Source organism: Gadus macrocephalus, chromosome 15 (assembly GCF_031168955.1).
Source record: "Gadus macrocephalus chromosome 15, ASM3116895v1".
In the NCBI taxonomy this organism is placed as follows: domain Eukaryota; kingdom Metazoa; phylum Chordata; class Actinopteri; order Gadiformes; family Gadidae; genus Gadus; species Gadus macrocephalus.
In genome coordinates this window covers 5,804,388-5,820,989 of record NC_082396.1, presented here as the reverse complement: position 1 = coordinate 5,820,989, position 16,602 = coordinate 5,804,388, and the positions used below count along the sequence as shown (strand labels likewise).

Below are 16,602 nucleotides of genomic sequence, written 5' to 3'. Positions count from 1 at the left end.
GAGGCAGACGAGAAGACGCTGCTCGGCCCCGTGAACGGAAAATTCAAGTTTAAACAACTCCCTGACGGAACTGTCGATAGGAACACCGTTATCTGCAATCTCTGTAGTAAGGAATTTTCCTATCACCGGAGTTCATCAACCCTTAAATACCACCTCAACGCAAAACATTTGGTAGCAAGCTCGCAGGTACGAGCTGCCACCATGGACATATTAAAGAATAGCCACAGCCCCTGAAGCTGGTGCTAAGCAGCCAGCCTCGTCAAGCCACACTCGACTGAGATGCATTGAATCTATTAGGGGATGGAAATGTTAATAATTTGATCTTAAAATGCACCGTATGTTAATGAAAGACATGTTTTAGATGAAAGAGACATTGAACTTTAAACTCTATTATGTCTATTATTCTTTGAATCACTCATCTGCTATAATTTACTTGAATTAAATTATTTTGAAATACTTTCTCGGAAAAATGCAAGTATGCGATTAATTTAGATTAATTAATCAAATAGCCTGTAATTAATTTGATTAATTTTTTTAATCGCTTGACAGCCCTATAGTTAATACTATTCTGTGGTTGCTTGTGTCCCAGCGGGGCAGCCTGCCCTACCAGGTCCTGACTGTTCCAGAGCACTCTGACCCTGGGACCATGGTGGGCAACGTGACCGGAGCCGTGGACGCAGACGAGGGCTCCAACGCTGTGGTATACTACTTCATCGCAGGTGACTACTGCCTCTCTCTCTCCCTCTGCCTCTCTCCCCCTCTGCCTCTCTCTCCCTTTACCTCTCTCTCTCTCCCTCTGCCTCTCTCTCCCCCTGCCTCTCTCTCTCCCTCTGCCTCTCTTTCTCCCTCTGCCTCTCTTTCTCCCTCTTTCTCCCTCTACCTCTCTCTCTCTCCCTCTGCCTCTCTTTCTCCCTCTGCCTCTCTTTCTCCCTCTGCCTCTCTCTCTTCCTCTGCCATTCCTCCCCTCTGCCTCTCTCTCTCTCTCTCCCTCTGCCTCTCTCTTCCTCTGCTTCTCTCTCTCCCTCTGCCCCTCTCTCTCCCTCTGCCTCTCTCTCCCTCTGCCTCTCTCTCCCTCTGCCTCTCTCTCTCCCTCTGCCTCTCTCTCTCCCTCTGCCTCTCTCTCCCTCTGCCTCTCTCTCCCTCTGCCTCTCTCTCCCTCTGCCTCTCGCTCCCTCTGCCTCTCTTTCTCCCTCTGTCTCTCTTTCTCCCTCTGCCTCTCTCTCTCCCTCTGCCTCTCTTTCTCCCTCTGCCTCTCTTTCTCCCTCTGCCTCTCTTTCTCCCTCTGCCCATCTCTCTCCCTCTGCCTCTCTTTCTCCCTCTGCCTCTCTCTCTTCCTCTGCCATTTCTCCCCTCTGCCTCTCTCTCTCTCCCTCTGCCCATCTCTCTCCCTCTGCCCCTCTCTCTCCCTCTGCCTCTCTCTCCCCCTCTGCCTCTCTCTCTTCCTCTGCCCATCTCTCCCCTCTGCCCATCTCTCCCCCTCTGCCTTTCTCATCCTGGATCTCCAGCTGTAGATAGTACTGTCTGAATCCACATCGAGAGACCCATGCCTCTGTTATCTCTCCTACTCTAACTGCTAGAAATTAGAGTGGTCTCATGATGGTCTTAATACGATTTCTCTCTCTCTCTCTCTCTCTCTCTCTCTCTCTCTCTCTCTCTCTCTCTCTCTCTCTCTCTCTCTCTCTCTCTCTCTCCCCCTCTCTCTCCCCCCCTCCCCCCCTCTGTCCCCAGGAGGGAGCGGCGAGGGTAACTTTGAGCTGAACATATCAGGAGTGCTCAGTGTGAGGAGGGACCTGGACCGGGAGGAGAAGCCTGTGTACACCATCATCGTCAAGGCCTCCAGCAACCGGAGCTGGACCCCCGTCCGGGCGCAGAGGGCCTCCTGGGCCCGGGCGCTGGACCCCGGCCGGGACCCCACCCTGCAGGAGGTCAACATCTACCTGGAGGACATCAACGACCAGTCGCCTCGCTTCGTCAAGAGGGAGTACACGGCCGGTAAGGGGACGGAGGGGAACAGAGCCAGTCAGTTGGGTGTGTTGAGTGTGTTGAGTGCTTCTGGTTGGAATGCGACAGGATGGTGTCTGGTGAAAGGTTAGTATGTTAGTCAAGGTTAAACATCTCCTGTTAATCTGTAGGCCTTACAGTTACATTAGCTATCCAGATGAAAATTGGATAATCAGAGTGCGAATCCTGCCTCTCTCTCTCTCTCTCTCTCTCTCTCTCTCTCTCTCTCTCAGGCGTGGCAGCGGATGCTAAGGTGGGCTCGGAGCTGATCAGGGTGATGGCGGTGGACAACGACATCGGCAACAACAGCGTGGTGCGCTACCACATCGTCACCATCCAGTACATCCGGCTGCAGTCCAACGACACCGAGGATATGGGAGACATCTTCATCATAGGTACAGCCGCAAGCCTCTCCTCGTCCTCCTCGCCCATACACACGGACACACTGACAAGAGGCCTCGTGTGGGGCAGGAGACCCACTGCAGACAGGTGTCGGTATATTTGGGATCTAGTGATCCAGCAGATCACGTGAAATGTCCCCGTACGCAAGGAAAGGAAGTGAAACGGCCCCATAAACCCATGTTAAGTTCCTCTAACGGCCTTTAGGTGGTTTACGGTAGAGCATGTAGCATGTAGTTCCTCTAACGGGCTCAAGATGGTTTACAGTAGAGTCTCGCATGTAGTTCCTCTAACGGCCTTTAGGTGGACGGAAGGACAAAGCTTGGCATTTAATTGCAGTCGTTTTGGGAGTGGAAGGTGAGTACATTAGGTTTAGGATTATTGCGTGATCTCGTGGACTCGCGTGAATACGGCTGGCTCGCAAGGCAGCGATGCGCTGCCGTAACGCGCCCGGTGGAAATGCACGCAGGGCAGAAGTCGCAGCCGTTCCGCGGCCCAGCCGTACCCGCAGCCTTAATGCGTCCGGTGGAATCCCGGCGTAAGCCAACGGTCTCGAATGAAAGCGCATATGACCTGCCTCTCTTTCCTTCCTGGGCGTCTCCTAGACAACACAGGCGTTATCCGAACCTACGACCTGTTCAGGGCGTACGACCCCGGCTATTTCCAGCTGGAGGTGCTGGCCTGCGACGAGGCGGGCAACAGCGACATGGCCGTCGTGGGCATCTACATCCTGCGGGACGACCAGCGCGTCAAGATCATGATCAACGACATCCCCGAGAATGTGCGCCTCTTCCAAGACGAGTTCATCAAGCTGCTGTCCAACATCACCGGCGCCATCGTCAACACCGATGATGTGCAGGTGTGGGGCCAAGGACTCTTTGAAGTCCTCCAATTCCATGCACTTCTGTTCACCTGGGCTCTTGTTGTCCCTGTGTGTCGTCTTTAGTTTAACTCCTGCCAACTGTGTTGATTACTCCTTCTTTTCACCTGGTTTACTTTTGGACAATTTCCCCATTTGTTTCTGTCTGTAGCTGTGTTCGAAATCGTTCCCTATCACGGATATAGTGCACTATATAGGGTGCTCGCCATTTTGTAGTGGTGTTCGAATTCTCAGTGGTTAATTTCATGCACTATATAGTGCACTTAAAATACCCCAAATTTGAGTGTACATACGATGTTCCCTACATGTTACTCCCGTATACCACCATGCAATGCGGTCGTGTTTTTCCGTCTGCGTCACACAAATACCCGGCGCATTTACTGACGCAAAGGACCTTTTAGAAATGTTCAGCGCAGTGTCCGAATTCTCGTTTTTTCGTTCCCTATATAGTGCACACTATATCACGAACATAAATGGTGATTAGTCAGTGAGTGAATAGGTAACGATTTCGAACACAGTTTATGTTTTAATGTGTTTTATTGTAATTGGATACTAAATACTAGCACGCGTACTGCGTCGAGAGGGAGACTCCTACAATGCAAATAAGTTTACAAGTTGTGTTCGGGTTTAATAACCAGAACAGGGGTGAACAGAACCAGTAATCAACATAGGTGAACCAAATCAGTAATTAACACAGGTGAATAGAATCATTATTTAACACAGTTAGCAGTATCCACAATTAAACAGTTGAACCATATTACCGGTAGTATTAACACAGGTTTAGGGTTAGGGTTAGTTTTATTAGCCATGAAAAAACTGAACAGAACTAGCCATTGCAATTGCCCCACAAGTTGCAAGAATGTCCCAAACAAGGATGTTGCACTAAAGCATTTGGAAGCGGCCCCACATTTCACTGTGGCTCTCCTCTTTCCTCAGTTCCATGTGAACAAGAACGGCGTGGTGAACTTCTCCCAGACGGATGTGCTGATCCACGTGGTGAACAAGCATACCAACCGCATCCTCGACGTGGAAAGGTCTGACCTCAGAACAGCCCAAAGAGCTAAGCCATGTCATTACTCTGCCCTGCGTTGTGATGTGGCCGTGCTGCCCTCTAAACGCTTTGTCCCCGGGGTTCGCCCACGCAGGGTCATCCAGATGATCGACGAGAACAAGGAGCAGCTCAGGAACCTGTTCAGGACCCACAACGTCTTGGACGTCCAGCCTGCTGTCAGCGGGAAGGCGCCGGACGACTTCTCAACGCTGCAGGTGAGAGAGGGGGAGGTGATGGGAAGAGGCTAAGACCGCAAACACACGCTGACTATGTGGCTCTCGGTACGGTTAAACAACAAGGACTTCTTCTTTAGTGCTTGTCATGTTTTGTGTGGAAATATCCCTTCTCGCTAACTACTGAATTTGATTGCTCTTTGAGATAATTTCCCAGAACTCGTTTCCCAGAACTACATTTCCTAGAACTACATTTCCCAGCAGCCTTTGGGTGTGTTGTTGAATCCTCCTCTCTTCCAGCTGGTCATCATTATCCTGGCTGTCCTGCTGTGCTTGGTGGGAATTCTGTTCGCCACCATGAGCTGGCACTTCCGGACTGTGTGAGTGTCGTGTGTCCTCATATCACCAAGCACCTCAATATCATCGTTCCTCAGGAGCCGCTGACGAAATAATGTGATCATTTCAAAGTGTCAAATGTGTTTACCCCTATGATATCTTGTGTGTTTCCACCAGACACAAGAGGAAGCTCAAAGCCATAGTGGCTGGCTCTACAGGTGAGATGCAGACAGCAGGCTAATGTTTCCCAGCTGTTAACAGCAAGATGGAGTCATGCGTTACACGTTGACTTGCAAGGTGATGTTTGTCACGTGTCTCATGGTGTTGTGTTTCTAGGGAACCAGGGTCTTATGGACGTCCTGGATATGCCCAACACAAACAAATACTCTTTTGAGGGGTGAGCGGTGGACCTACGCAACGCCTTACATACACTCTCACATTAACACTTTGGGATTACAACAGGTCTTTCCTTCATGGGCTGGTTTCGACGGTTTATCCACACATGTTGAATAGCCATTAAATACTAACGACATAGTACAATTACATTAACAGTTAGGGCATTTACAAGACGTCTTTATCCAAAGCGACCATAGAGAAATAATATATTGCTGTCGGTGCAGTAAGGATGTTCACAAAGTGCCAAGCCCTAACAATTGCTAGGTTAACCCATTCCCCTCATGCAACAAAGATAGCTAGGATAAGATGCTATTCAATGCTATGTACTATTTTTAAGTGAAAGGAAGTAAAAAATACAATAAGTGTGTACATTGTAGGCATTCAAAGATATTGATCAGTCAGTACAGCTCACGTCAAATGAGCAACACAGACTCTGGTACAGACAGGTGTGTCTACATTGTCTGTACACGGTGTACATGTAGCGTGCGAGCACGCTACACGCTGAGCACCCCCCTGACTGACTGACCCACCCCCCCCTCCCCAGGGCGAACCCGGTCTGGCTGGACCCCTTCTGCCGCAACCTGGAGCTGGCAGCGCAGGCGGACCACGAGGACGACCTGCCAGGGGACCTGAGCGAGATCAGCGACCTGTGGAACAGCCCCGCCCGCACACACGTCAGTACCCCCCCCCCCCCCCCCCCCCCCAGCCCCTACCACACACACACACGTCAGTACCCCCCCCCCCCCCCCGGCCCCGCCCAAACACACGTCAGTACCCCCTCCATATCCACTCCAGGTCCACTTACAGAGAAAGAGCGGGCTGTGGCCTGATTCCTAGTGTCAGGGCCAGGAAGCACTCAAACACACACACCACACACACACACACACACACACACACACACTCTTTCTCTGTCTCTGTCTCACACACACACACACACACACACACACACACACACGCACAAGCACACGGGTTCACTATTTGTTCATGAATCATGCTTAGCTTCAGCCTTTATGTGCCTCGGCTGAACCGACGAAGGGGGGTCATCATTCTTGATGGTTTACTTGAGCCACCGAGATTCAGCCTGACCCCCCTGTCACTCCCATTACCCAGCTGTGTCTTCACTGGGACTACATTTCAAACTGTGTGTGTGTGTGTGTGTGTGTGTGTGTGTGTGTGTGTGTGTGTGTGTGTGTGTGTGTGTGTGTGTGTGTGTGTGTGTGTGTGTGTGTGTGTGTGTGTGTGTGTACATGAGCCACCAAGGTTTACATGAGCCCCCTTGATTCAGCTTGACCCCTCTGTCACTCCCATTACACAGCTGTTTCCTCAACAAGACTGCATTTCAAACTCTCTGTGTGTGTGTACGTTTGTGTGTGTGTGTGTGTGCGCGTGTGTGTGTTTTTTACTCAAAGGGTACCTTTGGCCGGGAGCCCCAGGCCAAGCCAGAAGACGACCACTACCTGCGGGCGGCGATCCAGGAGTACGACAACATCGCTAAGCTGGGACACATCATGAGGGACGGGCCCATCAAGGTGAGAGACAGGCCCACACACATTATCAACACACCACCATATCACGGAACTCCTCTGTCCCGACCAACACAGAGAGGGACGAGGTCTGGAGGCAGACAATAAGGGACAGGTTAATGTTGGTTGATGTTGTGCGGGCGTTTTTCTCATGGTTACTGCGATTCCCATCAGGGCTCCCTGCTCAAGGTGGTTCTGGACGACTACCTGAGGTTGAAGGGGCTCTTTGCAGCCCGACTGGTCACTAAATCCACCAGCCAGGGAGACCACTCGTCGGTCACGGAGGTGGGCTCGGAGCGGCAGCCGGTGCCGCACCACCGCTGCTCTTTCTCTCCTTCGCCGCTAGAGGGCGCTTTTCGCACCGCTGTGCTGCTGTTCCTCTCACTCACCACTAGATGGCGAAGTCTGTAGATCACGTCGTTCCTCCCCTCAGAAGCTCTGTGTGCTGCTTCAATTCTAACCCTTCTGCCTTCCCCTCACTGCTTCTCTCACTTTGCTGGCTTGAATCAGACCCAGGGACGCGGGAAGTCAGTCCGAGGGGGGGGTGCTGAGAGAGAATCTATATCATGACGTCATAATAATTGCTGCGCAACATCCGTTGTTTACAGAGACGAGATGACGGGTGACGTCACATTCAGGGATCCGCTCTGATAAATACTCTACTGGTGTGTAAAAAGAGTTCTTCCAACTAGCCACTGTTATTCACAAACGTTAGCAAGTAAACAATGTGGAAATTAGAGTCAACTCGGCTGATACTGGGCTGAATTTCACACACTAACAACATGCCGACAAGCTGTTGCGGTCCGGGATTATACACAGCGTTATAACAAGGATTCAGGAGGTTATTTCTAAAGGTTTACAAAGGAAAGTAATAGAAAGCCTTCATTTTCATCCAGAGTTACGAGTTGTCAGATATGAGGAAAGTGACGGTTTCTCCGTCAAGTGAACCGCCCGTCTTTGCTCTTTTTTTGCCAACCAGTTTACGTGCGGGATTCCAGAATCAAAACGATAACATTCAACGTGTCTATTAACATGAAAGCAACATTTTACACTAGTTTTAGAATGTTCACTACAACAGATTTTGAACATCAACATGCTTATGTAAAATCAGCATAGTACCGATAATATGATAAATATCATAAAAAGGGTGGATGTCAATAATTTTATGAAAAATCATGTTGTATGATAAAATTATACAAAAAAAAAAGTTTTGATTTGTTCAGAAAACTTTCTCACTTGCAGCTACAGCCAGGGGCCGCTGCAGCACCCTAAGCACCCCCACTTCCCGCGTCCCTGGGTAACACTGTTGTTTTTTATTGGTCGTCATGAAAAAAAACATAAGGGGGAACACTGTCGTTTTTTATTGGTCGTCATGAAAAAAACGTAAGGGGTAACACTGTCGTTTTCTATCAGTCATCATGAAAAAAACAACTTTTCATGACGACCAATAAAAAACGATAGTGTTACCCCTTGTGGTTTTTTTCATGACGACCAAAGAAAAACAACAGTGTTACCCCCTATGTTTTATTTGATAAATATCCAGTGTTACCCCTTATGTTTATTTCATGACGACCAATAAAAAACAGCAGTCTTACCTCTTATGTTTTTTTTCATGACGACCAATAAAAACAACAGTGTTACCCCTTATGTTTTTTTTCATGACGACCAATAAAAAACGACAGTGTTACCCCTTATGTTTATTTCATGCCGACCAATAAAAAACAGCAGTCTTACCTCTTATGTTTTTTTTCATGACGACCAATAAAAACAACAGTGTTACCCCTTATGTTTTTTTCATGACGACCAATAAAAAACGACAGTGTAACACTGTCGTTTTTATCAAATGAAACATGAGGGGTGACACTGTCGTTTTTCTTTGGTAGTCACGAAAAAAAACGTAAGGGGTAACACTGTTCCTTTTTTTTATTGGTCGTCATGAAAAAAAACATAAGGGGGAACACTGTTGTTTTTTATTGGTCGTCATGAAAAAGAACATAGGGGGTAACATTGTGGTTTTTTATTGGTCGTCATGAAAAAAAACAAAGGGTAACACTGTTGTTTTTTTTGGTTGTCATGAAAAAAAACATAAGGGGTAACACTGTTGTTTATTATTTGTCGTCTTGAAAAAAAACATAAGGGAAATAATAGAAATACACACATACATTTTAATGTCATGTATATCCTCTTTATTGATGATTGATTATTGTGTATTGTCATCGCCTCAGTGGTGCAGTGGGGTGCACTCTGCCTAACCTCCTGGAGACCGGGGTTCAAGTCCGGTTGATGACCTCTGTTGGAAGTTTCTTATCTCTATTTCATGCGAATTATAAAGTCAAGTATAACCTTTGTGATGACTTTAACCGGTGTCTTGATGGTGCATTGTTAAGTTCGGAGGTTAACACTCCAAACAGCTCATGTTCCGATCCCTGCAAAAACGTCGACAGGGGTGCCGCTGTCGTTTTTTATTGGTCAACATGGAAAAAACATGAGGGGTAACTGTCGTTTTTTATCGGCCGTCATGAAATAAATATAAGGGGAAAACACTGTAGATATTTATCAAATAAAACATAGGGGATGACACTGTTGTTTTTCTTTGGTCGTCATGAAAAAAAACACAAGGGGTAACATTGTCGTTTTTATCAAATGAAACATGAGGGGTAACACTGTCGTTTTTATCAAATGAAACATAAGGGGTAACACTGTCGTTTTTCTTTGGTCGTCATGAAAAAAACCATAAGCGGTAACACTGTTGTTTTTTATTGGTCGTCATGAAAGAAAACATAAGGGGTAACACTGTTGTTTTTTATTGGTCGTCATGAAAAAAAACATAAGGGGTAACACCGTTGTCTTTGTCAAATAAAATATAAGGGGTAACACTGTCGTTTTTTATCAGTCATCATGAAAAAAACAAGGGGTAACACTGTCGTTTTTTTTCATGACGACCAATAAAAAACGACAGTGTTACCCCTTATGTTTATTTCATGACGACCAATAAAAAACAGCAGTCTTACCCTTTATGTTTTTTTTCATGACGACCAATAAAAACGACAGTGTTACCCCTTATGTTTTTTTTCATGACGACCAATAAAAAACGACAGTGTAACACTGTCGTTTTTATCAAATGAAACATGAGGGGTGACACTGTCGTTTTTCTTTGGTAGTCACGAAAAAAACCATAAGGGGTAACACTGTTCCTTTTTTTATTGGTCGTCATGAAAAAAAACATAAGGGGTAACACTGTTGTTTTTTATTGGTCGTCATGAAAAAAAAAACATAAGGGGGAACACTGTCGTTTTTTATTGGTCGTCATGAAAAGAACGTAAGGGGTAACACTGTAGTTTTTTATTGGTCGTCATGAAAAAAAACATAAGGGGTAACACTGTTGTCTTTGTCAAATAAAATATAAGGGGTAACACTGTCGTTTTTTATCAGTCATCATGAAAAAAACAAGGGGTAACACTGTCGTTTTTTTTCATGACGACCAATAAAAAACGACAGTGTTACCCCTTATGTTTATTTCATGACGACCAATAAAAAACAGCAGTCTTACCCTTTTTTTTTTTTTTCATGACGACCAATAAAAACGACCGTTACCCCTTATGTTTTTTTTCATGACGACCAATAAAAAACGACAGTGTAACACTGTCGTTTTTATCAAATGAAACATGAGGGGTGACACTGTCGTTTTTCTTTGGTAGTCACGAAAAAAACCATAAGGGGTAACACTGTTCCTTTTTTTATTGGTCGTCATGAAAAAAAAACATAAGGGGGAACACTGTCGTTTTTTATTGGTCGTCATGAAAAGAACGTAAGGGGTAACACTGTTGTTTTTTATTGGTCGTCATGAAAAAAAACATAAGGGGTAACACTGTTGTCTTTGTCAAATAAAATATAAGGGGTAACACTGTCGTTTTTTATCAGTCATCATGAAAAAAACAAGGGGTAACACTGTCGTTTTTTTTCATGACGACCAATAAAAAACGACAGTGTTACCCCTTATGTTTATTTCATGACGACCAATAAAAAACAGCAGTCTTACCCTTTTTGTTTTTTTTCATGACGACCAATAAAAACGACTGTTACCCCTTATGTTTTTTTTCATGACGACCAATAAAAAACGACAGTGTAACACTGTCGTTTTTATCAAATGAAACATGAGGGGTGACACTGTCGTTTTTCTTTGGTAGTCACGAAAAAAACCATAAGGGGTAACACTGTTCCTTTTTTTATTGGTCGTCATGAAAAAAAACATAAGGGGTAACACTGTTGTTTTTTATTGGTCGTCATGAAAAAAAAACATAAGGGGGAACACTGTCGTTTTTTATTGGTCGTCATGAAAAGAACGTAAGGGGTAACACTGTTGTTTTTTATTGGTCGTCATGAAAAAAAACATAAGGGGTAACACTGTTGTCTTTGTCAAATAAAATATAAGGGGTAACACTGTCGTTTTTTATCAGTCATCATAAAAAAAACAAGGGGTAACACTGTCGTTTTTTTTCATGACGACCAATAAAAAACGACAGTGTTACCCCTTATGTTTATTTCATGACGACCAATAAAAAACAGCAGTCTTACCCTTTATGTTTTTTTTCATGACGACCAATAAAAACGACTGTTACCCCTTATGTTTTTTTTCATGACGACCAATAAAAAACGACAGTGTAACACTGGCGTTTTTATCAAATGAAACATGAGGGGTGACACTGTCGTTTTTCTTTGGTAGTCACGAAAAAAACCATAAGGGGTAACACTGTTCCTTTTTATATTGGTCGTCATGAAAAATAACATAAGGGGTAACACTGTTTTTTTTTTATTGGTCGTCATGAAAAAAAAAAACATAAGGGGGAACACTGTCGTTTTTTATTGGTCGTCATGAAAAAAACGTAAGGGGTAACACTGTTGTTTTTTATTGGTCGTCATGAAAAAAAACATAAGGGGTAACACTGTTGTCTTTGTCAAATAAAACATAAGGGGTAACACTGTTGTCTTTGTCAAATAAAATATAAGGGGTAACACTGTCGTTTTTTATCAGTCATCATGAAAATAACAAGGGGTAACACTGTCGTTTTTTTTCATGACGACCAATAAAAAACGACAGTGTTACCCCTTATGTTTATTTCATGACGACCAATAAAAAACAGCAGTCTTACCCTTTATGTTTTTTTTCATGACGACCAATAAAAACGACAGTGTTACCCCTTATGTTTTTTTTCATGACGACCAATAAAAAACGACAGTGTAACACTGTCGTTTTTATCAAATGAAACATCAGGGGTGACACTGTCGTTTTTCTTTGGTAGTCACGAAAAAAACCATAAGGGGTAACACTGTTCCTTTTTTTATTGGTCGTCATGAAAAAAAACATAAGGGGTAACACTATTGTTTTTTATTGGTCGTCATGAAAAAAAAAAACATAAGGGGGAACACTGTCGTTTTTTATTGGTCGTCATGAAAAAAACGAAAGGGGTAACACTGTTGTTTTTTATTGGTCGTCATGAAAAAAAACATAAGGGGTAACACTGTTGTCTTTGTCAAATAAAATATAAGGGGTAACACTGTCGTTTTTTATTGGTCGTCATGAAAAAAAACAAGGGGTAACACTGTCGTTTTTTTTCATGACGACCAATAAAAAACGACAGTGTTACCCCTTATGTTTAATTCATGACGACCAATAAAAAACAGCAGTCTTACCCTTTGTGTTTTTTTTCATGACGACCAATAAAAACGACAGTGTTACCCCTTATGTTTTTTTTCATGACGACCAATAAAAAACGACAGTGTAACACTGTCGTTTTTATCAAATGAAACATGAGGGGTGACACTGTCCTTTTTCTTTGGTCGTCATGAAAAAAAACACAAGGGGTAACATTGTCGTTTTTATCAAATGAAACATGAGGGGTGACACTGTCGTTTTTCTTTGGTCGTCATGAAAAAAACCATAAGCGGTAACACTGTTGTTTTTTATTGGTCGTCATGAAAGAAAACATAAGGGGTAACACTGTTGTTTTTTAACGGTCGTCATGAAAAAAAACATAAGGGGTAACACTGTTGTCTTTGTCAAATAAAATATAAGGGGTAACACTGTCGTTTTTTATCAGTCATCATGAAAAAAACAAGGGGTAACACTGTCGTTTTTTTTCATGACAACCAATAAAAAACGACAGTGTTACCCCTTATGTTTATTTCATGACGACCAATAAAAAACAGCAGTCTTACCCTTTATGTTTTTTTTCATGACGACCAATAAAAACGACAGTGTAACACTGTCGTTTTTATCAAATGAAACATGAGGGGTGACACTGTCGTTTTTCTTTGGTAGTCACGAAAAAAAACATTTTATTGGTCGTCATGAAAAAAACCATAAGGGGTAACACTGTCGTTTTTTATTGGTCGTCATGAAAAAAAAAAAAAAGGGGGAACACTGTCGTTTTTTATTGGTCGTCATGAAAAGAACGTAAGGGGGAACACTGTTGTTTTTTATTGGTCGTCATGAAAAAAAACATAAGGGGTAACACTGTTGTCTTTGTCAAATAAAATATAAGGGGTAACACTGTCGTTTTTTATCAGTCATCATGAAAAAAACAAGGGGTAACACTGTCGTTTTTTTTCATGACGACCAATAAAAAACGACAGTGTTACCCCTTATGTTTATTTCATGACGACCAATAAAAAACAGCAGTCTTACCCTTTATGTTTTTTTTCATGACGACCAATAAAAACGACTGTTACCCCTTATGGTTTTTTTCATGACGACCAATAAAAAACGACAGTGTAACACTGTCGTTTTTATCAAATGAAACATGAGGGGTGACACTGTCGTTTTTCTTTGGTAGTCACGAAAAAAACCATAAGGGGTAACACTGTTCCTTTTTTTATTGGTCGTCATGAAAAAAAACATAAGGGGTAACACTGTTGTTTTTTATTGGTCGTCATGAAAAAAACGTAAGGGGTAACACTGTTGTTTTTTTATTGGTCGTCATGAAAAAAAAACATAAGGGGTAACACTGTTGTCAGTTTTTTATTGGTCGTCATGAAAAACAACATAAGGGGTAACATTGTTGTTTTTATTGGTCGTCATGAATAAAAACATAAGGGGTAACACTGTTGTTTTTTATTGGTCGTCATGAAAAAAACACAAGGGGTAACACTGTTGTCTTTGTCAAATAAAATATAAGGGGTAACACTGTTGTTTTTCATCAGTCATCATGGGAAAAATACATAAGGGGTAACACTGTCGTTTTTATCAAATGAAACGTAAAAAAAACTGTCGTTTTTTATCTGTGGTCATGAAAAACCCATAAGGGGTAACACTGTTGAAAAGTATCGAATAAAACATAGGGGGTAACAGTAGACCTGAGCTCAACATAATCAACGATCATGCAGATCTTGACAGAACAATATATGAGATGATTAGGACTTGCCACAACGTACAATTTAAGACATTTCATGAATCATGCAATCAGACGAATGTATCTTATTAAAACAAATATTATTAACAGTATTTTAACAAAATGAGGATATTGTGGGAACAAGTCTGATTCAGGTTTAGCCAATGCTGGTTATTGTGTTCTAGACTGTAATCCAACTACTCTCTCACTCTGCAATGAATCCTTGCTTACGACTTGCGTATGGTGTACATGACAAATCCCCTCTTCTCACTTCTTTTCACTTTCCTGAGCTCTGTGAACCTGAACCATATCTTCCTCACGGGCACCTTACAACTTCTCTACATGACACTATTTGTATGTCACCTCCAATGTTTACTCTATTCTAGTTCATCCAAAGTGTGGCCTTCAGTCTGAAACAACCCAAGCAGGACTTATGTTCCCCTCTCTGGATGTATTTCCTTTTTCTCTCTCTAACTCTGCTTTCTGTTTCCTGTTCCCGCCCTCTGATCCCGCCTGCTCCCTCTCTAACTGTACTCTCTGTTTCCTGTTCCTCCCTTCTGATCCCGCCTGCTCCCTGTCTAACTGTACTTCCTGTTTCCTGGTCCCTCCCCCGGCTCCCAGCTGATCCAGAGCGACCTGGACGAGGAGGACGAGGACCGCCTGAGCTCCGGTGGCGGCGGGCGTGGCACGCTGCGCTTCAAGCACAAGCTCCCGCTCGAGATGCGGGGTCCCGAGGGCGTGCACGTGGTGCACGGCAGCACGGGCACGCTGCTGACCTCGGACCACAACAGCCTGCCCGAGGACGACCAGCGGGCGCTGGCGCGCTCCCTGGAGGCGCTGAACGCCGACAGCGACGGCGGCTCGCCGTACGCCGAGCGCAACGCCCGCACCGAGTCGGCCAAGTCCACGCCGCTGCACCGCAACAAGGGCGCCCACCCCCTGTCCGGCAGCCCCCTGGAGGTCACCGAGTTATGACTAGCCGAGGCCTCGCTGGTCTGAGAGCCCCGCCGTGTGTTTGTGTCCTTGAGGGAAGCCCCACCCAGTAACCCCACCCACCCACTCAGCCCTCATCCCTGTTCCAGCCCACACAGGGCGTCCATCGTGGGAGGGGTGGGAGTCGTTTAGAAAGCGTTGGATGAAAAGCAGATGAGACGGACCTCCCTGGGTACTTGGCAAAGGGGAGGAAGAGGGGAGGGAGCACAAGGTAGGCAGGGAGTGAGTTTGATGCTTAACTCGTGGTGCCACTTGAAGACGTCAGACGGTTCAGTTGGTGGTTACTGTGGCTACTTGGCTCACGGTTCGACCCGGAGACACAGCCAAGCAGGAGACGGACAGGAAGCTGAACCCGATGTTGCTAAGCGATCAACGCAAGACGGTCTCCATGGCGCTCCATCTCTTAACGTCCCCACTCGATCTTTCGGACTGCACACACTCACGCAAGCATGCAGACACACAGACGGTAGCACAGGCGCACCAGCGAATGGCCATTCAAGGGGTCGGACAGTCACACAAATCTTTCGATTTTTTTAATTGATATGAGGAAACAATCATTATTGAACACCTGTGGATGCGAGGACTACATGTCGATAAAAAGGAGCCGATGTTTCAGATCAACGCTCAGAACTATACACAATAACGGTTTCTCGATCGCGTTCTTTGTTTCGTACCAAGAGGCTCCGATGTAAACCTTCCTAAGTGATGTCAAGTCCTGTTGAGATTGAGAAGGACGATTCTTCAGCAGGGGGCCAGGGTTCGACAGATTCTGCCATTAGCCACGCCTGCGTTCTATTGGACAGAATCAACCAATGGTGTTCAAGGAGACCACTCACTGTTGCTCGAGAGACTTGATCTCTTAATAAAAAAAAACATGGACAAGATAATGTGAAGATGGGCCACAGCAAAAAAAGATTTAAGCCCTGTACCGACCTGGGGTAAACAACTAACACTGGAGAAGGCCCTATGTTCACTAAAAGAAAAACACTGCCACCTGCTGGTGTAAAATAATCAATGCTCAAAATGAGCAGTTTTTGCTTTATTTTTTTATTTGATAAAAAATATAAAAAAGTAAGTGTAACAGGATTAAAAAATATTTTTGGAAGAAAATGCTGGCTTACCAAAACTGTTGAGATCAGTTGTGGATGTTTGGAGTGTGTACATTGTGCTACGGTGATCGTGTTGTCGGGTCGGCCTGTGTAAAGCGTCGGTTGCCCACTGGTGGTGTTTTATAACCCCCATTTTGTACCTTTTTTTTTTTTTTTTTCAATCATTGTCCCCCAGGCCCGTGGAATTTGTGTTGGCAAATGTTGTTTGAAGATGTGTAATAAAATAAATATGCAACTTGCGGAGACTTGGGTCAATCGAGAGAGAGCATGCTGTAGCACAGATAAAAGCACAAATATGCAATCTATCGTAAATAACTGAATAAAACGCTGGTCTCCAAACAAATGATTCTGAC

General features: G+C 44.5%; 1 protein-coding gene across 1 annotated transcript in view; it reads left to right on the top strand.

Moving 5' to 3' along the window:
- cdh23 (cadherin-related 23) overlaps positions 1–16,488 on the top strand; it is a 160,408-nt gene extending 143,920 nt beyond the window's left edge. Inside the window, 13 exon segments of the mRNA XM_060073834.1 lie at positions 590–719; positions 1,729–1,992; positions 2,235–2,396; positions 3,006–3,259; positions 4,217–4,314; positions 4,426–4,546; positions 4,805–4,884; positions 5,018–5,058; positions 5,177–5,237; positions 5,781–5,910; positions 6,646–6,765; positions 6,934–7,044; positions 14,769–16,488. Of these exon segments, the coding sequence (XP_059929817.1) occupies positions 590–719; positions 1,729–1,992; positions 2,235–2,396; positions 3,006–3,259; positions 4,217–4,314; positions 4,426–4,546; positions 4,805–4,884; positions 5,018–5,058; positions 5,177–5,237; positions 5,781–5,910; positions 6,646–6,765; positions 6,934–7,044; positions 14,769–15,122 (1,926 nt within the window). The 3' untranslated portion in view covers positions 15,123–16,488.
- The last annotated feature ends 114 nt before the right edge of the window (positions 16,489–16,602 follow it).